The sequence below is a fragment of the Sciurus carolinensis genome, chromosome 12, assembly GCF_902686445.1.
Source record: "Sciurus carolinensis chromosome 12, mSciCar1.2, whole genome shotgun sequence".
In the NCBI taxonomy this organism is placed as follows: Eukaryota; Metazoa; Chordata; class Mammalia; order Rodentia; family Sciuridae; genus Sciurus; species Sciurus carolinensis.
The window spans coordinates 12484138-12506010 of NC_062224.1; the positions used below are offsets into that span (position 1 = coordinate 12484138).

Below are 21873 nucleotides of genomic sequence, written 5' to 3' on the forward strand. Positions count from 1 at the left end.
CCCCTCTATAGGCTTATAGTGACCCTGCAGGTTTCCAAAACCTTTTCTTTAAGGGGAAGATCAATATTAGCAACACCCATCTTACAGAAATAGAGCAAGCAATTATGAAATTCACCTGGAAGAATAAGAAACCCAGAATAGCTAAAGCAATCCTTAGCAGAAAAAGTGAAGCAGGGGGTATCACAATACCAGATCTTCTACTCTACTACAAAGCAATAGTAACAAAACGGCATGGTATTGGTACCAAAATAGAAAGGTAGATCAATGGTACAGAATAGAGGACACGGACACAAACCCAAATAAATACAATTTTCTCATACTAGACAAAGGGACCAAAAATATGCGATGGAGAAAAGATAGCCTCTTCAACAAATGGTGCTGGGAGAATTGGAAATCCATATGCAACAGAATGAAACTAAACCCATATCTCTCACCATGCACGAAACTAAACTCAAAATGGATTAAGGACCTCGGAATCAGACCAGAGACCCTGCAGATTATAGAAGAAAAAGTAGGTCCAGAGCTTCACCATGTCGGCTTAGGACCAGAGTTCCTCAACAGGACTTCCATAGCACAAGAAATAAAAGCAAGAATCAATAACTGGGATAGATTCAAACTAAAAAGCTTTCTCTCAGCAAAGGAAACTATCAGCAATGTGAAGAAAGAGCCTACAGAGTGGGAGAAAATCTTTGCCAATCGTACTTCAGATAGAGCACTAATCTCCAGAATCTATAAAGAACTCAAAAAACTACACCAAGAATGCAAATAACCCAGTCGTCAAATGGGCTAAGGAAATGAATAGACACTTCACAGAAGAAAATCTACAAGCAATCAACAAACATATGGAAAAATGTTCAACATCTCTAGTAATAAGAGAAATGCAAATCAAAACCACCCTAAGATTCCATCTCACCCCAATTAGAATGGCGATTATCAAGAATACAAGCAACAACAGGTATTGGCAAGGATGTGGGGAGAAAGGTACACTCATACATTGCTGGTGGGGCTGCAAATTAGTGCAGCCACTCTGGAAAGCAGTGTGGAGATTCCTTAAAAAACTTGGAATGAAACCACCATTTGACCCAGCTATCCCATTCCTTGGCCTATACCCAAAGGACTTAAAATCAGCATACTACAGAGATACAGCCACATCAATGTTCATAGCTGCTCAATTCACCATAGCCAGATTGTGGAACCAACCTAGATGTCCTTCAATTGATGAATGGATAAAGAAACTGTGGTATATGTATATACAATGGAATATTACTCAGCCATAAAAAATGATAAAATTATGGCATTTGCAGGCAAATGGATTAAACTGGAGAATATCATGCTAAGTGAGATAAGCCAATCTCAAAAAACCAAAGGACGAATGATATCGCTGATAAGTGGATGATGACACATAATGGGGGTGGGAGGGGTTAGTGTTAGGGTTAGGGAGGGGGCAAGAATGGAGGAAGGAAGGACTGTATAGAGGGAAAAGAGGAGTGGGAGGGGTGGGAGGAAGAGGATAAATAACAGAATGAATCAAACAACATTACCCTATGTAAATTTATGATTACACAAATGGTATGCCTTTATGCCATGTACAAACAGAGAAACCATATGTATCCCATTTGTTTACAATAAAAAATAATTCTACGAAAAAAAATGTATATATATTAGCAACACCCCATACAGACAATATGCAGCTTTCAACCAAATAGCCCCTATTAAGATGTTAACAGTATTGTCATAATAAACAGAGAGGATGAGTTTGATTATTATCTACATTATAACCAATAGATTTGCAATGAGGTCTTTAGTTTCTAATGGTGGTCAAAGAGGATGGGGAGGGTGTAGGACGTAACAGTTTAATGGGATAAGAAAAGAGTATATAGAAGGAAGTACTAGATCATAGGAAGAGTGAAAGCAGAATCAAAAGAAGTTGGTTGTTAGCATGAGAAAAGGGAGAAGCAAACTCTGAGGAAACAGGTAAACAAAAGGAAAATAGAGCTAGAAAAATAAAAACTTAAAATTTTTTAAAAAGGAAGAAAAAAAAAAAATCTACATTGTAACAGTCATTTACTATTCAAACCTCCCAGTCTTCAGTAGCCTGATGCAGGAGAGGTACCTGACAATGAGCTTCCAGTCTCCAGCAGGTGTCTCAGGATGGAATTTGCTCCACCTAAAGATGGCAGCTTCCGCTTCCAGGATAATCCAAGTTTGGCTGCACTGGCTTCCAAACACATTGGCAAATGGAGCACAGGTGCCAAGTCCACGTGGGGTGCAGCCGGTCAGGCGGGGGGTCCTGGAGGTGGTGTGCAGTCAATCAGGTTGGGGTTCCTGGAGGTGGGGCTTGTTAGTCAGGCTAAGGGGTCCTGGAAGTGGGGCATGGTTGGTCAGGTTAGGGGTCCTACAGGTCCTGGTTGTTGTCCCAAAATGGTGGTAGCCGTGTGTAACCAAACCTGCAGGTACTTTGACAGTGGACTTCCAGGCAACAGTGGGCAGCAGCTAGTGGTCTTTGGGCAGTCTGCAGGCTACCGGTAGACGATCAGCAGGTGAACCTCAGTGGTGAGTGATGGGTAGGTGAAAGGCAGGCGATAGGCAGGCAAGCAGCAGGCAAACAGGCAAATGGCGGATGATAGGTGGCAATCAGTGAGCAATCTACACTCAAAAAGTTAGTAATATGCTGGCAGACGCCAGGTGATCACATTGGACAAATGGGGTAAACAGCAGGGGATCGATGAGCAGCAAAGACTGCCTCACAGAGAAACAGATTTTCTTCTGCTTGAAACCCAAGTTACGGAGCAACAAGGAATGCAGCCTCCCTCTTTTCTGCCATCTTGGATTCCCCCTCTTTAATTCTTATCATCTTTCAAATTCTTATTTATGTTGTCTCATGGTTTATTTTTCAAATATTGTTATAATTTTTAATGTTTGTGCACATACTTTTCTACCATGTTTCTATTGTTGGGATGTTATTTTTTCTTATAAAAAGTTTTATGAGAATTGACTACAGTTCTTTTCTATTGCTTATTTTATGTGAAAAATAGTTTTGAAAAGGAAGGATGAGTTCAGGAGATCTTTTCTAGCTTCTTGACTAAAGCTCTCTACTCTTCTGTTTTTTGAGAAATAAATACATATATTCCTACTTCCCAAGTTGCCTCTCCAGCTTTTTCTTCTTCTTTGCTTCCATCTTCTCTGTCCCACTCGATTTGAACTCTACTCTCCAAATTTTCTCCATAGTATAGAGCTTTGTTCTGCAAGTGAATTTTTTTTTTTTTTAAGGTTCAAGTGTACCAACCATGTACCAATTAACCATCACCCTTGAGTATATTTTAAAAGTCCTTCCTAGTTTCAGCTGCTTTTCCCAAAATGACTTATCTCACTCTGCTTTGAATACAGTTTGGAATTCTGTACTCACATCTGGCAGATGCCTCATATTTCTCTGCTTTCTTCTCTTATACAGGTCTTGCAGTCGATTTATCCATGTGAACTTGTAATTTTGGATTGTCAGTTAGTGCTAGACATACTGACTTTGGGGTTTGGTTTTGCAGTCTTTGTTCCAAGTGCTTTTATGGGCAGATTCAGTGAGACTAAAACTGCCACTGCCATAGCCTTGTTCCAGAGTCCTGCCTCGCATTATACGTATTGTGGAAGGCAACCTCCAGTTTCTTCTAATTGTAGCAGAATTTATTGACACTGATATTATTTTAAATTACTATAATCTTTAGGAAAGATAATATGAATACTTGTCAGCTAGCTCCAAATAGGCTTGTACTGTCTTTCAGAATGTACTAAGTTTGGGTCAATAGTCATATGTCCAGAAAATAAAACTACTTTTGATCAACCTTACTAATAGGAATTGGGAAAAAAAAAAAAAAAACATAGGCCAGATTAGTAGCCATATACCAATGCTAGAGAATTCATTGATCTGTTCCCATAAAGATTGTACATTTTATACAATAGCTGAGAGTAGAACTACTTAAGTACTTAAGTTTGCAGTGGTCCACTGTCATTTGCCACAGTCCATCTCATTGTAGGAAGCACTCAGGTAAATGGAATGAACATATAGTGGAGATCAACACTTCCATATTCTGGACCTTAGCTAATGGCTAATCTCTACATTTTCTCCTGGTGTGCAATACTGCTTCTGATTTATTTTGACCCAATTGGGGGTAATGAAATTTCAGGGACTCTTACTTGACTATTCCCACTATAATAACTAAGAACATAATGAAGGATCTGCCAACTGCTTTTGCAAGACTTTTTAAGCAATTAATTAATAAAAGTCAGCCCAACTCTACAGTCCTTAAAATTACCACTGACCCTTCTCTCATTCATTTGCTATCACAAGTACATAAGTCATTGCTTTTACTGCTTCATCTGTATCTCATCCTGATCCATACCATGTCACCATTTTACTAATGAGAAATCCTATTCCAGAATCCCATCCTGTGTGTCTCATTGCTAGGACCAGTTTTATTGTCAGTGGCTTAGCCTAAATTCTTTCCAGAAATCAGGACCTGAAATGAGAGCTTATTTGACAAGTGATCTTGAGGTGTGATCACAGGGAGCAGGATGGGGAAGTAAAACACAGGACGTTCATGCAGTGTCTATAGTTAAGCTGGACACCACTGTAAGCAACAGGAGTTGGTCGCACTGGGGCCCTCTGTAGAGCCATTATAAAATATACCACAGCATTGTTTCTCAAGGGACTGAAGAGAGGTCCTCCTGTGCTCCACTAGTCATTGGTGGCATTGTGGTGTCCATCCCTCACCCTCCAAGACTACATTATGCAATAGATTTTACACAGCAGCCTCCAGTAAGCACAGAAGGAAGGCAGGGGATGCACAGTGCAGCTAAGGCCAGGAGCTGCAGTCATCTGAAAGGAAGCTGGTTGCTACAGCAGTGACTGAAGTAAGAGTGGGCTGCAAAAAGAGGAAACTGGGCCCAAGACACAATAGTATTTTGTCTTTAATGTGGAATCTTAGATAAAGCTCAGGGAAAATGAGAGGAATCCCACCCAACATCCTATTACATAAGCATAAGTGATCTTACATTATACTGGAAATTATTTGCTAACCTTTATACTTGAGATAAAAAGTCATCACTAAAAACACGTGTTCCTTATTTTATTTACTGTTTCTATTATCACTGCAAAAAGAACCATTGCTTTGATACTGCCATACTTCTTAGCCTGCCACACTGTTTTGTATATATACCTCTTTCTAACAGTATTTAATTATTCCAAATTGATGACCTTTTCCTGAACCAAATTCTTAATAATTTTTTAATCCAGATTTTTGAAATTTTTAATCCAAATGATCTTAAAAACCCAAAACCACATATAATTTTATGACTAGTTTCTTTCAGACTCATTTAGTCCAAATGTAACTTCCGTGTGTGTGTGTGTGTGTGTGTGTGTGTGTGTGTGTGTGTGGTTTTTGTGAACTGTGGAGTTTTAATACACTTAAATGATATTTAAATGTTAAATATGATATTTAAATATTCATATTTTTCTACAGATTCAAAGACGTGTTATAGTCTTCTTTCCAATGTCCTTGCAAACAATTACAAAATTGAAAAACAGGTTAACAGTTGCATTGTAAGTCACAATATCTCCTGTAGAGGGCAGCAGAGAACTTAGATGTTTTTCTCTGCGCATAATATGGCTTTCCTAGCTTAATTTTTAAATGTTTATTATTATTCCAGATATAAGTAAGTAAAAACAGTACCTAGGCCAAAATGGTAAAGATTATCCTTTTTCTTCTTTTTTTTTTTTTCCTCAGTACTGGGAACTGAACTCAGGCTTTCACACATGCTAGGCAAGCTCTCTATCACTGAGCTACATCCCCAGCTCAGATGTTCTTAAGCTCTAATTTTTTCTAAATTTCAAATCATATTTCACATTAAAAGAGTGAGAAAAATAAGTAGTATAGCGTATAGCAGTCATTTTTCTATAGAGAAGTTTGAAACAACATTCTCTTTCTCTTATTCATATTTTAGAAGAAAGCATTAAAGGTTCCATACAAACAAAACAGGCTATAACTAAGCATGTCTTTGGAAACCAGTAAAAAAAAAAAAAAAAAAAAAAACTTGATCCCTTTTACAAAACTGCATTATTGTTTTTATATAACTCAGTTTGGTTTTTAGGTTTATAAATTCTAGATTTTCTACACAAAGATAATTAACCAATCTGCCTCCACTATGTCATTTGTAGAAAGTAGAAAATGATTGCTATTAACAACACGAAAAAATACTATGATTCATTGAAATAGGATCTCTCCTGAACTGTTTAATTAAACAACAACAATTGTATTATTATCTTTTTGTCTACCTTGCACCTTGGTTTTATGGAGCATTACCAAAGACTTAAGGATTCTCTTAGAGTGATAATTGAACATTCACATATAATTAGACTACAAACCTACACATTTTAAATGAAATTAAAATTTCCATCGTTGATGAGCCAGGAATTTTTTTTTGTTATCACTAGATCCTTTTTGTATCATGTATGCTTTCTGTTTGTACATATAAAGACTTACACCTTTACCTCTTGAGTCCCCAGCTAAGAGGAAAATGAAAGAATCCCTTCCCCTCATTAACTTGGAATAACTTCAAACAGAACTAAATGTAAAAACATGATTTTGAGAAAGACATTGGGTAAGAGACCCACGAGAACTCCCTAGTTACCTCTTTCCTAACTCTTGCTGCACATTATCCTTTGTTCCCTCATGACACTGAGTGACCGTAAAGTATTGGCCTCACTCACACTGTTTTTTAACTGATGAAGCTAACTGAACCAGACTGTGAGGTTCTAGCCTAGGCTGTTCTTACAGCTCTGAGAACTTGGGAAGATCAGTCCTCTTACCTGTAAAATTAGGGAAGTAGAGTTCACATTCTTGAGGTGCTTCCACTGTAAAACTCAATGGAAATATCTTCTACAAACAGTTTTCCACTCTTAAGGCCAACCAAATCACACTTAGTTCCCAAGTATGTGACCAAATAATAGAGAATAGATGATAAAATATAACCAATCTTTTTTTAAAAATCACTTTAAAAAATTCAAAGCAGAAAAATGAAGCATTAGCATCATCTTATATACAAAATAAGTTGGTAGCTACAGAAGGGCAATGATGGTCCTTCCTGCAGAAACTAACACTATCCCACAAACCCTAATAAATTGTATTTTATAGATTATTTGCTATTAGCAGTATTCTTGTCCACTATTTTTCTCTATTCACTCTTCAACACCTTTAATTCTCCTGTCTTTATTCCACTGAACTAGCACTCCTGAGAACCTCATTAAACGTGTAATCCCCAAGTCCATGGATCTTAACTTCCTTAATATCTTTGCTGTAATTAATGCCTTTTATTTTCTTGACTTCTTTCTTTCCTTCAGACTTTTGCAGAATTCTCTTTCCCTATTCCTCCAAAGTTGGATTGTTGGACCACTGTTCTTTTTGTCCAGATTTTCCCTCTCAGGTATCTCATTTACTCCCAAGGCTTTAGTTTTGATCTCTATGTATCTGACTCTCCAGATTAAATCCACCCCAGCCTTTTCTCCAAGGCCTCATCCATCATCTACCAACTGAATAGTTTCATTTATGTTTTTCAGTATGTCCAAAATAAAAGTTTTTTTTAAAAAAAACTTACTCCTAATTTCTTTATTTGCATTAATAGTCCTGTGCTTAAAATCTAGGCATCTTTGACTTCTTGCATATATCCTTTTCCTTGCCCAATGCCCCTACCTTAGGCAAAGTTCTTGATACCACCTTGTGATTTTTGCATTATTTTTTTCAGTCATCTTTCAACCACCTTGAACACCAGTTACGTATCTCTTATTACAGCATGATTTATTGTCTTTCTCACCTGCTCTGTAAGGCCATCTGCTCTTATGTCTTTACCCACAGCCTATGACCTTACAGTGCGAGTTTACCTCCTCATCCCATTTTCATTTTTCTCTTGTTTAAACCTATGAAAAATAACATGGCATTCAAGGCCCTACTGAAATAACATCTTACAAGGGTCTTTTCCCTAGGGTCTTTCCCAGCCATGTCTTAACTTCGAAGACTGCCAGAAGTGGTTTCTCCTTCTGAACTCCTGGGCACTTACTAGTTACACCTCTTATTTGCAATTTGCAAAAGCCATCTTGTATCAGTATCACTTCATGTGGCCTACCTTACACAATGGTCTGTTCGTGCTTTAGGAGCAGGTGTGAAATTTTGTTTTAATTACGAAAGCATCTAGAATGATGCTTTGTACATAGTAGATTTCTCTTATCCTAATAAATACTAAGAATAAAAATGTTCCCGCAAATTATTAGCATCATATCATACCCAGTTTAGATAATCCTACCAATCTAAATAATATACAGTATTTGTATTAAAAAAGAAAATATGCTTCATAGCAGGCCCTAACAAGCCAACAGTGTTGTTCTATAGAGGAAACTTTTTAAGACTAGAAATTTAGAAAACTGTCACTGGTGTAGGATAGGACTTCAGGGTGATCACTTTACCTTCATTAGTCTTATTTCTTCACTTGCATATCACAAGACTTTTTAAGTCATTCTTTTGACTGACTGTATTAGAACTATATCAAGATCGGTTCATTTACTTTAGAGAAAGCCCCTATTGTACATTTTTAGAACAAACATCACCTATTATGTTTTTATGTTACAAAACATTTGGTATACAGATTTTAAGTTTTTTAAACAGTACAGGAAAAATATCTGTTGTAATACTGATCCCAAAAGTTATACTTTACCCCTAATCCAGTAGGAGATATTTTTCTGTAATAAACTGAAGTGTGCCTACTGTATTACCCTGCTAGTCTTCAGGGGAAAAAAAAAAAATGGTAAAAACCATCTTATAAAAGATTCAGATAATGTTAAAATTGCAAATATGCTTGCACTTAATAAAAGCAAGCTCTCTGGATAATTAGGCTTTTCTTGAGTATATTGTTATTTAACCCTAAATTCCTGTTTTCTTTAAGTTGATTCTATTCCTAGGCAATAGAATGTTAGAGAAAAAAAGGAGCCCTTTTCTTTGACTAAGTGAAAGAGTAGATAATTTAGATAGCATTTCATTTTCCTTTGAGAACACATTTGAAATCAAGGAGAGCCATTTCTACCTGTCTTTAACCCTGCTTCCTTCTCACCTGCCCTCTTGGTATACAAGTTCCATACCTTTTGATAGGGCTTTCTCTTGCACAGTGCAAGCTAAGAAGCCTAGGTGTACCCAGCTGTCTGTTAACTAGAGTCACGTGGCACCGGCCCCGCCCCTGGAGCCTGGCTGGCTGCAGCCCCGCCCCTAGAGCCCTGAGGTCTGCGTGCTTGCTGCCTGCGGTTTGCAGACGCGGCCGGCACCACCACTAGCAGGAGGCATGGGCACATGGCTGCCAATGGAGGCTGAGCACTCTGAAGAAAAGCCTGTACGCCTCCAAGGTGCTTCCTTACAGGGCTGACTTGCATGTGGATTAATTCAAGAGGTTTGAAGGGATACTCGATAAAAGCATGGTGGCGCATGATGATATTGGAGGTCTCCTACCTATTAAAAGGACTATCCGAGTCCTAGATGTTAATAACCAGTCCTTCCGAGAACAAGAGGTAAGAATTTAAGAAAACTGGCCAAAGAATGTTTTGTAACTCGATGGAACTTTTTTTTAAAATAATTTATGAACTATAAAACTTTTGGTCATATTAAATCTTAAAATATGTGACTGATTGATAAGCAAGTTTGAAATAATTTAAGAGCTGTGGTCTAAATTAAAATAAAATAGGCTTATATGTAACAGCTTACAATATATATACTTCTCTGGTTAAATTTGTCACATTTCCTTCTGATGATAATGTGGTTGTTTCTTTTTTTTTTTTTTTTTTTAATTGAATTTATATTACCAAGTCTTAGGAACTGCTTTAATGAAGTAAGAAAAAATAAGACTCTCTTCCTTACAAGTTAATTCTAGTGAACAAAGTACAAGTAAACGTGCTGTCTGACCTGATGAGGGTGTTTTGTTTTTCTTTCCACCTCTAATAAGCTCATTGTGTGCCACTTTTTTCTTAAGAAAGAAAAAAATGTGTAAGAATATTTAAGCCACTGAAACATTAAGTTCTTTCTCCTTGCTTAAGTAGTTCTCCTTGCTTAATTTTCTGAAGTCATTTTGGCTTTTTAAAGTCTTTATGAACATTTATCAGAATAAAATTATTTTATGACATTTTATATAATCTTGATATAATACTATATATGCCATAATATAGTATTATGTGGTATTCTGTTTGTACTATGTACTGCAAAGTATGTACTCTTGGTATATACTACATTATTACATATGTAATAGAAATAATGTTCCTGATTTAAGCTAACTACATCTCTCAATTTTGGTTTGAAAATATATACATATGTCAAAACTTATACATTTTTACATATGTGCAGTTTTTTGTATGCCTCATTAAAGCCATTTTTCATACATACATATACACCTTTTGGCAGTAAAAATGGATACCATTTTTAGGAGGTATGCTCTTTTTTTGGTGTGGATTGCCTTGGATTTTTGTTTGGTTTTGGTTTTTGCTTATGTGCCTCATTGTTCTTTAAATATATGTGTTTTCGGTGAGTAAACTACCCGTACATAGTCATCAATATTAATACTGAAACTGATCATCTTTTGACCCATCAAGAACTAGACTTTTTTATTTAGTATCAGATATGGGCCTTGTTTCTGGCATACCTTTATTTGAAGATTAGGAACACCAGGTATGTCTTGTTTTAGAACTAGCAACATGCTTTAATAATTTGAGTATTTCTGTTTCCAAGTAGAAAGGGGGAAAAAATCCCATGTGATCATAATTCTCATTTTTATGTTTTTTGAAGATAACTTTATTTTTACTCTTCCGATTTTAAAGTTCTCATCAGGTAGGAAAGAATTATTAATCTAGTAAACCAGAACAAATAAAGCCAGACACAAACAATTTTTGTCTTAACTTGATTGACTATAGAAAAGTCAGTATCCTAAAATATCCTCTCTAAATGGCATCGTTAGGAAAAAACCTTCTTGACAGAAAGCTAAATTAACAACAGAATTTTTCCATGTTGTCGCATTTGTCTGTAAAATATATCCTGATAAAAGACTAAATTAATCTTAACAATTTTCTGTTTATAGACATCCAGAAAATACTTTAGGGCATAAAAATCTGACTATAAGTGAATTATGAAAAGTAAGTAAAAGCCCAGTGTGAAGGCAGATTTCCTATAATAATACATAGGACTGTCTATCTAAACTCGATAGTCTGATTAAAAATTAACCAAAATAAACAACATAAACTTTGAGAGCATTGGGTTTTTCCCCTTCTAAGTGAACTTTATCTCTGGTGAAAAATTGTGTACAGTAGAAAGTTCTTTGAGCATGGAAACCTTATTTTGGTATTCTTTGTTTATTCCCATGATTTTCAGGTTGTCTTTGAGGAGAGTTATAGTTTTAGTATCCATATCTGTTTTTCTAAGCTTCTTGTATTCACCGTAACATGCTTCCAGGACTTCGAAACAAATACACCACCACCACCACCACCACCATTATCTGAGCCTTACTTTTGGTGGTGGGAAGTTATGCATATTCCTTTCTCTCTCTCTCTCTCTCTCTCTCTCTCTCTCTCTCTCTCTCTCTCTCTCTCTTTTTTTTTTTCCCATTGCCTCCAAATACCTTACCTGTTTCCTGTCAGTATGGAGAGGTGAATAGGTTTTCTCTAAAAACCTTGTCTTAGAAGTGTTTTGTGACAATGACATATATTTAGGTTTCTAATAACAAAATTCAGATCATTGAAATTGGTCACATGGACCTGTAAAGAAAAACTACTTTTTTTGGTTAGAACTACTACATAGGTTTCTAAATCACATGGGCCTAGTCATAACCTATGTTCCACAAGGGACAGGTTTTTTGTCCCTGCTTTTAAGGTAACCCATGAATGCCTTATCCATATTACTTTTCCATAAAAAAATTTCTGCATTTTTTTTTCAAATAGCATATGAATTCTGAATTTGGCAGTAGGCCATTTTCAGTATTGCACTGTTAAATTTCATAATCAGACACTTAAAGTTATTTTATTCCTTAAAATTTCTCTCTTTTGAAATACATGTATACTAAACCCCTGTGTTATATCGGCCAGCATTCTTCCTATATGTTCTTTGACTAAAGAAGGAAGGTTTTATTGGGTCCCCAAAAACATATACAAAGAGTACAGAGGTGTCCTCCTCCTTTCCCTTCCCCCTCTTATATTTTGTGACTTAGCGTCATCCTTCCTTGCCATGCATTTTAGACTTGATAAACTGAAGAGTAACCTGTCCTTTGTGGAGAAATAAAATTATAGTTGTTTTTAAAGAACCATGGAACTTAACCACCAAATACTGCTTGGCATGATATCCCACCACCCTAAGGAGACTGTGTAAACAAAGTCTCTGTGTCAAAAACATGTTGTGATATATTTACATCTAAATCTAAATTCTGTAGTTTTTTTAATATTACATAATTTTTTATTGCCAGGAAATTAATAGTTGTACACTAATTCTATAAAGATAAAAAATTTTAACATTGATTTGATTTCATGTAATAAAATAGATATCAAAAATTCCTTTCCTCCTAGCTAAACTAGCTTTTTTCAAATTCACCAGGAGGAGCACCTTTCCAAAGACTTCTTTTAAGTTGGAATTAGGGATATTATGATTTACTGAAAAGTCAAATTTGTTAAACCTTCAATAAGGAAGAGGAGTTAACTTTTGTTTCCAAAAAAGCAGAACAGAACTTTCTGATGCTTTGTTTCTAGTTAATGTTGGCATATCTTACTTTGTGAGGTAATTCTATCTTCATTCAAATACTAGACTCTTTGTACTGTCTTTACTAAATGGAAAGGAATGCCTCGCGCTGGCCTCTGCACACGCGTGTGTCACTCAGTCTGCGCAGATGTATGTGGTAAAAACATTCACACATCTTCCGCTGCACAGCGTGTGCCATCTTACTGCATATCTTGAAGGTTTCTTTTGCACACTAGGGGTTTCATAGAGTTTTACTTTGCAGTGAGTTATTTGGAAATTGGGGAGTGGCCTAACATCTCTCTCTCATTCTCTCGCTCGCTCTCTCCCAAAAATTAAGGTTCTGAATTCTCTAATTATCTACAAAGTCTTTTCAGCAGTTCACATTTCTTTCTGAGACGCACACACATTTAGGAGCTTCAGTAAATGTAATTGCTGCTGTAGATATTTCAGTCACTGAAGTTTCATTACAAATGTTTTTAACTTTTTTATTTGGTTTCCTCATCGCTTACTTTTTATGTGAATTTAGTTGTGTCAAAGAATTTTTAGGAAAAAAAAAGTTTATTATCTTTTTAAATGACAATTTGCAATTTTAAATGGTGATCTTAATAATATTTTTTTATTATATATCTTTCTGAATTTTCATCAAAATCATCTTAAAATTGTTGAAGGCACCAAATACAAAAAATTATATCCCATGAACATTGTAAAGAATAGACATTCCTGTTTTCTGACCTGCCATTTTTATTTGAATAACCATGTGAGTCACCTAGTGATATGCCCCCATGTTGCTAACAAATAATAACTATTTCTTCTGAATTTGTGAATATTTTCCTTCAAGTTAATAAATGAATTATGTGAGAAAGGACATAATTATTTATAAACCCATATGTTTAAGTAGTAGGTGGAAATGCCTTAAGAATGTTAGCAGTAAAACTAAAACTTGGTATGTACCAAGCAGTGTTCTGATCCCTGTTTACTTGTTTAATCTTCACAACAACATTGTTTAAGAAGTTATAACTATTAGCCCTGTTTTACAGATGAGAGAACTAAGATCCAGGAAATGCCTTAATAAGTACTAGAGTCATAATTTGAGCCAAAACATTCTGACTCCTAGAGTCTGGCAGCTTTGTAATCAGTCCCCTGTCATGGCATAGATATTTTTTTGATTCGTTCCAATACCAGATTTGTTTATATAAATTATTCTCTAATTGAAGTACTTTAGAAAGGAATTCTATAATGTCTGGGTTTTGCTTTAAAATATTCAAGTAGGGGCAGAAATAAGACAAATAGTTATACCAGAAACTGTTGAAGTTGAGTGACCCATAATGCTTTTCTCCACTTTCATGTATGTTTGAAATTTCTTATAAGGTCTTTTTAAATTATTTTCCTCATTAAACTAAAATCTATATAATTTTAAAATATAATTTCTTTGTTTTAATCTTAGTTTTTTCATTCTTAATCTGACATTCAGATATTTGGCCTTTCTTTCAATACTCATTTTTAGCAAGTTATTCAATAGTAGTCTGTTTTAACAGTGAAGAACACATTCATTTTCAGAGTTTGTGTTTCTCCATCTTACAATGTACAAATACTGTTCTGTGAGAGGGCTTAACTTTGTCCAGGCTTGTATGAAATCATTACACCTAAACACACATTTAGTGTAGTCTGGTTTTGTTTTCACAGGAGCCAAGCAATAAAAGAGTTCGACCTCTTGTTCGGGTCACATCCTTAGCAAACTTAATTTCCCCTGTAAGAAATGGAGCAGTCAGACGCTTTGGTCAAACAATACAGGTAAAAACATATATATATTTATAAATAAGTACACGGAAGGATAAATGATAGAAGTCTGTGGACTTTTATAGAAGCCTGAAATTTATATCTTTCTTTGAGCTATACAAACATGTTTGTACTATTAATATTCAAACATATGAGTTTTCTTTTTGGAATCTTCTGGTAAGTAATAGTATTAACAGAACAATGTTTGTATAACCTTTATTGAAGTAATATGCATCAAAGGATAGTCTTATTTTTTATCCCTAAAAAGTAATTTGAGCTGACAAATAGTTTTACATGATAGATTGAAACTTGGGCAGATGACTGATTTATGCATCGAGAAATTCTCAGAACTTTGTTTTGTTCTTTCTTCACTTTAAAAAAAAAAAAAAAAAAAAAAACAGAATAATTATTGTAGCCACCATGTCTCACATTTTCTTTTATTTGCCTCTTTCAGTCATTTACCCTTCGTGGTGACCACAGATCCCCAGCCTCTGCCCAGAAGTCATCTAGTAGGTCGACAGTCCCAACACCAGCCAAAAGAAGAAGCAGTGTGCTGTGGTCAGAGATGTTAGATATCAGCATGAAGGAATCTTTGACCACCAGAGAAATCAAACGTCAGGAGGTATGCTGGCTTTCAGCACCAAGAGCATCTTTATTGGCTTATACTAAGAAAAGAAGACCTGCTTTTTAAATGTTATGCCAGAAGAACAGCATAGTCATGAGTACGACAAGATTAACTTGCATTTTTTGTATTTAAGCAGCAGTTCATAACTCATGGTGAATAGTTCTTTGTGATGGGTGGCAGTCATCAAATTGAACAACTCTAATGGGTAAAATTTTAAAAATATGACAGCCTCTTATTTGAGATTCCATTCTGAATTATAGTTTTCAGACTTAAGTCATTTAAAAAAGGCATGTTCAAAGCATCAGTTAAATGTAAATATCAGTTATACATAATTTTCCTTTCTCAAAGGAAGGAATGACCTCTGATGTTTGCTGGATGTTTTCTAGGCAATATATGAAATGTCCCGAGGTGAACAGGATTTAATTGAGGATCTCAAGCTTGCAAGAAAGGTTAGTAGATCATTTTTTATCAGGTGCCCAAGTTTTTAAAAATTACATTTCAAAAATTCTGAATAGGTTTCTTAACCTTTAGAAGTAATAAAGGAGAAAATATCTACTGGTAAAGATAGTTCCGTGATGAGGTTTAGACATATCTCTTCAAATATGAGTATTAGAATTGAGTATTAGGGAATTGAGATATACTTTAATTTCTCTTATGTGTAGCAAATAGAATCCACACTAGCTTTTTATGTATTCATACACATTCAAGTGTATTGCTCATCATGTTTGCTTTGCTTGATCTTTGTATAACACACTTTTCTCTCTGATTAGGCCTACCATGACCCCATGTTAAAGTTGTCTATCATGTCAGAAGAAGAACTCACACACATATTTGGTGATTTGGATGCTTATATACCTCTGCATGAAGGTTAGATATGCTACTTAATTTTCATAAGTATCTAAACAGCAGTAACACAAGTAATTTTAAATCTAAACAAGTGATATAGTTCTCACCTGTTTTAAAAATCATGGTCTTTCTGCTTTTTTGCACTTCAGATTTGTTGGCAAGACTAGGAGAAGCTACCAAGCCTGATGGAACAGTGGAGCAGATTGGTCACATTCTTGTGAACTGGGTACATACTGAGTTGTTGACCTCAATCAGTTTCTTGTATATTTGCCATATAACAATTTGTGATGGATAACAAAACAATTTGATTCCATAACTAGATTCTGCAAACAGAAAAGGCATTAAAACTAAACAGCTGTATGGGGGTGAATGTTACCTTTTTTTTTCATTAGTGGTATAGTTTGATCATGTTACATATATATTTACAAATATGTTCCTACTTGGACAGAATTCCCACATTACATGCTGTCGATTATCTGTTGCATTCCTTCACTTTACAATTCAAGTGCCTGCTTGAAGATGCTAGACACTGTTCAAAGAAGGAATACTGGGGATTCTGTAATGAAAGAGTTTCTGCATTTATACCCTTGTCAGGGAAGAGTTGAACTCATAAACAGCCTCAGGATTAGTGAAGATTGGTTAAAGATTTCAGGTGTCTAGAACTCAACAATTGGCATATATAAGTGAAATTGGGGGAAATAGAAGACATGAGTCTTCAGTTGAATTCAGCCAGCTTAGGAACTCATCAGAGTGTTGTGATGTTGGTCCAGAATACTTTTCTGCTCCCATTAAGAAAGTGTCATCTTTAAGAAAATGTCCACAGCTTGTTAAAACTCAAGCATAGCTATACTGTCATTTTGCATTTCATGTTCACAAGCTTATGGATGCACTCAGTCATAGCAGGAATTCATCTTACTTGTTTTTATTACTCTTCAGTTACCAGGCTTGAACGCCTACAAAGGCTATTGTAGTAACCAGCTGGCAGCCAAAGCTCTTCTTGATCAAAAGAAACAAGATCCAAGAGTCCAAGACTTTCTTCAGCGATGTCTTGAGTCTCCCTTCAGTCGAAAACTAGATCTTTGGAGCTTCCTAGATATCCCTCGAAGTCGCCTAGTCAAATACCCTTTACTGTTAAAAGAAATTCTTAAACACACTCCAAAAGACCACCCTGATGTTCAGCTTCTGGAGGAAGCAGTAAGTAGTAGTCCATTAGATGAACCCTTTATTTTTCATTCATATACTGAGATGCCTTAGAGAAGTATAGAATGGTACTCTGAAATCTTACATGTATTGAATCAGCATAGCAAAGGGTTTTGTTGTTTTTAAGTACCAAATGATTAGTGTACTGTATGCTTAAGTAATAAGGAAATGCACATGTGTTTTACTTATATTTTACATACATATTTTAGTCTAGGGACTGGGTTTTAATCTAGTCTTTTCCACTAACTAGCTGTTAACTTCAGACAAATTACCCAGTTTGAGACTGTTTCTTCATCTATATAATGAAGGGACTGACTGAATTAATTAAAGTCTTTAATTCTGTCATTTCGTGTGACCTTATTACTCTATAGGGAAGCAGGTTACATTTATATACCAAAGTTAATCCTTCCATTTCTTGATGATTTGTAGGTAGTGATAATACAAGAAGTTCTCTCCGATATCAACTTGAAGAAAGGCGAATCTGAGTGCCAATATTACATTGACAAGCTAGAGTATCTGGATGAGAAGCAGAAGGACCCTAGAATTGAAGCAAGTAAAGTGCTTCTGTGCCATGGGGAACTGAAGAATAAAAATGGACATGTGAGTACATCTCAGTACTAACAGGAAGTAAGCTATTACTTTCCTTTTCACACCCTGCTCAACTTTTTACGTGTAAATTATGAAGCAAGTTTGTGAAACTAAATTCATAGCATATGAAAGAAAGTTACTAATTTTTATTTTGTTATCAGTTTTGATAAAGCAAACATTTGTTTACTGTAGTTACAGAATAATAGACTTAAATGTGTCAAAAAAGAATTAATAGCACTTCCCAGTTTTAAAGCATAAACCAACTTGTTTAGCTGAAGATTCTTTCCTAAGTTCTATAATGTTTAAAGAAAAAAAATCCTTCAAATAATTTTTGAAAAATGTAGTTATGGAAGTAGTTTTTAGCACTACTCAACAAGTTTCTGCAGCAGACTGAATGAAAGCAAATTTATTTTTGAAATATTAGTTACAAAAGTACCTACTAGAACTAAGCTTAGCCATGGAATGATATTTTTGGTTTATGATGTGCTTTTTAAAAGCACAGTATGTAAGTTGGGGGCTCCTTTCAAAAGATGAAATCTGGCATCTAATTTCCATCACAAAGCATAATTGTTTTACAAAGGCTTAAATTTGTGTGGACAGAATGGAACCATTAACATTCTTCTGGCTTGCATTTTTTAATTCCTACTTTTTAGAAAACTGATATGCAGTAGTGGTGTTTCAAGTCATGAGACTGCTGATAGTCAAGTCTTTGTAATGCATAGTGCTCTCAACTGTTGCTTGGTAGCACACACCAATAAAAAAAGCTTTATAAAGTCTGAGGTTGAATTTTCCAAATAAAACATGCACAGTCTTAAAATCACTTTTTTATGAAGTCAAAGAAAGATCTTAGGAAAATAAATGTGATGAAATTAATGTCAAATCAAGTTTTTAACAGTATATTTCAGTCACTTAAAATCAGTGAAGTTCCATATTTAGAAAACACTTGTTTCTCGTTTCTCTAGAAACTTTACATATTCCTGTTTCAAGACATCTTGGTTTTGACTCGGCCTGTTACACGAAACGAGCGCCACTCCTACCAGGTTTACCGACAGCCCATCCCAGTCCAGGAGCTGGTGCTCGAAGACCTGCAGGATGGGGATGTGCGCATGGGAGGCTCCTTTCGAGGGGCTTTTGGCAACTCAGATAAAGGTAAAATACAAGTTTTGAAATAGTTTAAAGAAATTTAAGCTCAGAACCTAAATAAATTTAGTTTTAACCTTTCTAAGAATTCTAAAATGAAAGGTTCCCTTGTCCTGTACTTGTTACACACATTAAGCTCTCAGGTGTTTCGTGGCTGTGATGTCTCACTTGAACTGTGCATGTTACAGAAATACTAGTAGCCATGTTAAGACCACTTTCTTCAAACAGTTTCTTAGATCTCTTTTCTGTTCTTTCAATTTTCATTTTTACAGCTAAAAATATCTTCAGAGTCCGCTTCCAAGACCCCTCTCCAGGCCAGTCTCACACTCTGCAAGCCAATGACGTGTTCCATAAGCAGCAGTGGTTCAACTGTATCCGAACCGCCATGGCCCCTTTCCAGCAGGCTATAAGTCCACCAGAGCTTCAGGGTTTGCCAGAGCTTCACGAAGAGTGTGAAGAGAACAACCCTTCTGTTGGGAACCTCAGAGCCCAGAGAAGGGCGTCCACGGTTTCCAGCACAATGCAGGTAGAAGGTGATGAAAACTCCTCAGAATTTAGCTCCAGCTTGCAGGCGGCCACAGACACCAAGAGTGCAAAAGCACACCGGACACAGGCTGGCTTCCGAAGAGCCAGGGACAAAGCCCTGCTCAGTGGCAAACGGAAGGAGACTCTGGTGTAAAGGAAGATCTGCGTATTAACTGGTGGAGAGATTGTTTATTTATAAATGTGTACAGTTTTGTTTTCCTTATAATGGGAGCACGGGCGCATCGTAGGGTTACTTTGTACCAGTTGTAACATTTTCATGGTTTTGGGTTCTTTTTTCTGTCTTGTTTTTGTTTTTGTTTTTGTTTTGATGGCAGCTAAAGATATGCAGATTACTGTTAAATTGCAAACATTTTTTTAAAAAGATATTTTCTCAGATTATTCAGAACATGCAAGCCTGGTATTTTTAATCAAGTGAAATATTTATGAAATGACTTTTCCCCTAATTCTGAACCCATTATAACTTTCCAATAATAATCAATTGTGATATTTACAGTGTCAGCCAAAACAGAATTTTTCAAATACTGGAATTCTACCAGTTTTCTTTATTAAGCCTTGCTTGCAAAATTTGAAATTTTAACATTGGCACCGAGATTTTATATTTGAAGTATCTCAAAATTTATGTTGAAATAGCTTCCTGGGAAAACAAACCACAAAACTTAATAAGTTTTCCATTTTATCAACTGGAATGCTATATATTAGCTTTTCACTGCACATTCCTCATTTTTCATTCATTTATCCTGCCAGTTATTTAATTTTTTATTGTAAAGTAGTTTTAGCATTTGCTTTTATTTTTTTTACTTTAATGCCTTTTCAGATTGGCATGTCTTTATTTTTCTTCCTGATTAAAAAGGTAGGGGTGTGTGTGTGTGTGTGTGTGTGTGTGTGTGTGTGTGTGATATAAATATATATTTTGGGGTTGTTTTTGTTTTTTAATTGTATTAACTTTACCAAGTGAAACCAAGCCATACTGTTTTTGAGCCAATTAAGAAATTGAAAATTTTACGATGCAACATTTCAGGGTGGTGAAGACACATGAAAATGGCTCCATGCATTCTAGACTACTGAAAGAAAACCACTTCAAGGAATTCATTGAAAGTTTTAGTGTTGTCTGTAAAGCAAGAGGGAAGGCAGTCGACTGGTACTAAGTAAAAGAAAACAGAGGGGGAAAGAGAGTAGTATTGTCTTAAAGTAAAAATGTCTGGTTGTGCCAGAGGGTGAAAGGAGATAGAAAAGCTCTATTCGAGGGTGTGTAGTAAGTTGTAGAAGGCTTGAGGGGATGTGAACTTTATTTGCCTTGGTTTATGATACCTGCAAATAATAAGTTTGAAAAGAAACAATGAAATGTGTTGAAAATTTGACCATATAGGTCAATTTTGGTGGATTTATTCATAAAGTGGAAAAAAGACTCCTGAATCTTAACTGCAAAATGTTTTTGTTAAAATGAGACGGGGAGAAAAGGCTAAAAACCCTGTGTCATTGAAGGTTTATGATGATCAGTTCAAGTCAGTGTTGACATCATGTGAAATATATTTGCCAGTAGAAGTGAAAATTGGAAAAGATTGTAAATAGATCAATCAAATGATTTCTCTGTATAAATGAATTATACAATTAAAAAAAAGCACACACATAATCACCCTGAAGGTTTCCTGCCTGGATGTTTTTTGGGGCATCTGCTGAAACATGTTGGTATGGCAAAGGAAATAGATAATCGGCAGCTTTCACGAAAATTTATAAAAATCATAAATAATTAAATCTTTGAAATTCCTTGATGAGTAAGAGATTTAAGTCAGGTCTGTGAATCTTGTGTAAACTTCGAAGAACCCTACAAAGTATAATCAGCAATAACAATCATACTGAAGACAACTGCACACCTGATCACTTTACAGATAAAATAGTAAAACTTAAGAGCAAAGCGTTCTACATTGTTTTATTTTTTATCTTGACTTAGGTACCCCAGGTTCCTTCCTTAGGAAATTCAAATTCAGAAGTGTACATTACACCAATGATTATGATCTGCAGCAAGGGGAATCAAGATTTCTGCTGCTTTCTGGAGATGTTATGTGGAATACCGTTCCTCCCAGAATTATTAATCAACTTCCAAAATTATAGAAGCAAGAGGTAGCTCAATGTCATGAATGGAAAAACTCTATATCTAAAACTGTATCTTCCTTTGGTTCCCTCAAGGGAGTAAATAGGAAACAGTAAATACATGAAATGAATGTTCCTCGGAAGTGACATTTATGTTTTAGAATATTTATGATCTAGCCCAGTATTTCTTAAACATGTTTGAGCATCAGTCACCAAGGATACTTTTAAAAGGTACCTGGGCCTCCTCTAACCCCACACACATTTATACCATTTCAC

General features: G+C 35.5%; 1 protein-coding gene across 2 annotated transcripts in view; it reads left to right on the forward strand.

The window, feature by feature from the left end:
- The window catches only part of Net1 (neuroepithelial cell transforming 1), a 53739-nt gene extending 32590 nt beyond the window's left edge, over positions 1 to 21149 (forward strand). The window contains exons 1-10 of one of the 2 annotated variants that reach the window (XM_047520995.1): positions 9328 to 9592; positions 14472 to 14579; positions 15019 to 15186; positions 15576 to 15638; positions 15960 to 16056; positions 16185 to 16261; positions 16972 to 17229; positions 17665 to 17835; positions 18786 to 18972; positions 19236 to 21149. In XM_047520995.1, coding sequence (XP_047376951.1) covers positions 9500 to 9592; positions 14472 to 14579; positions 15019 to 15186; positions 15576 to 15638; positions 15960 to 16056; positions 16185 to 16261; positions 16972 to 17229; positions 17665 to 17835; positions 18786 to 18972; positions 19236 to 19642 — 1629 coding nt within the window. In that variant the 5' untranslated portion in view covers positions 9328 to 9499 and the 3' untranslated portion in view covers positions 19643 to 21149. Of the gene's footprint in view, positions 1 to 9327; positions 9593 to 14471; positions 14580 to 15018; positions 15187 to 15575; positions 15639 to 15959; positions 16057 to 16184; positions 16262 to 16971; positions 17230 to 17664; positions 17836 to 18785; positions 18973 to 19235 lie in introns of those variants that run through there. The other variant, XM_047520996.1, reaches the window with a different exon arrangement.
- The last annotated feature ends 724 nt before the right edge of the window (positions 21150 to 21873 follow it).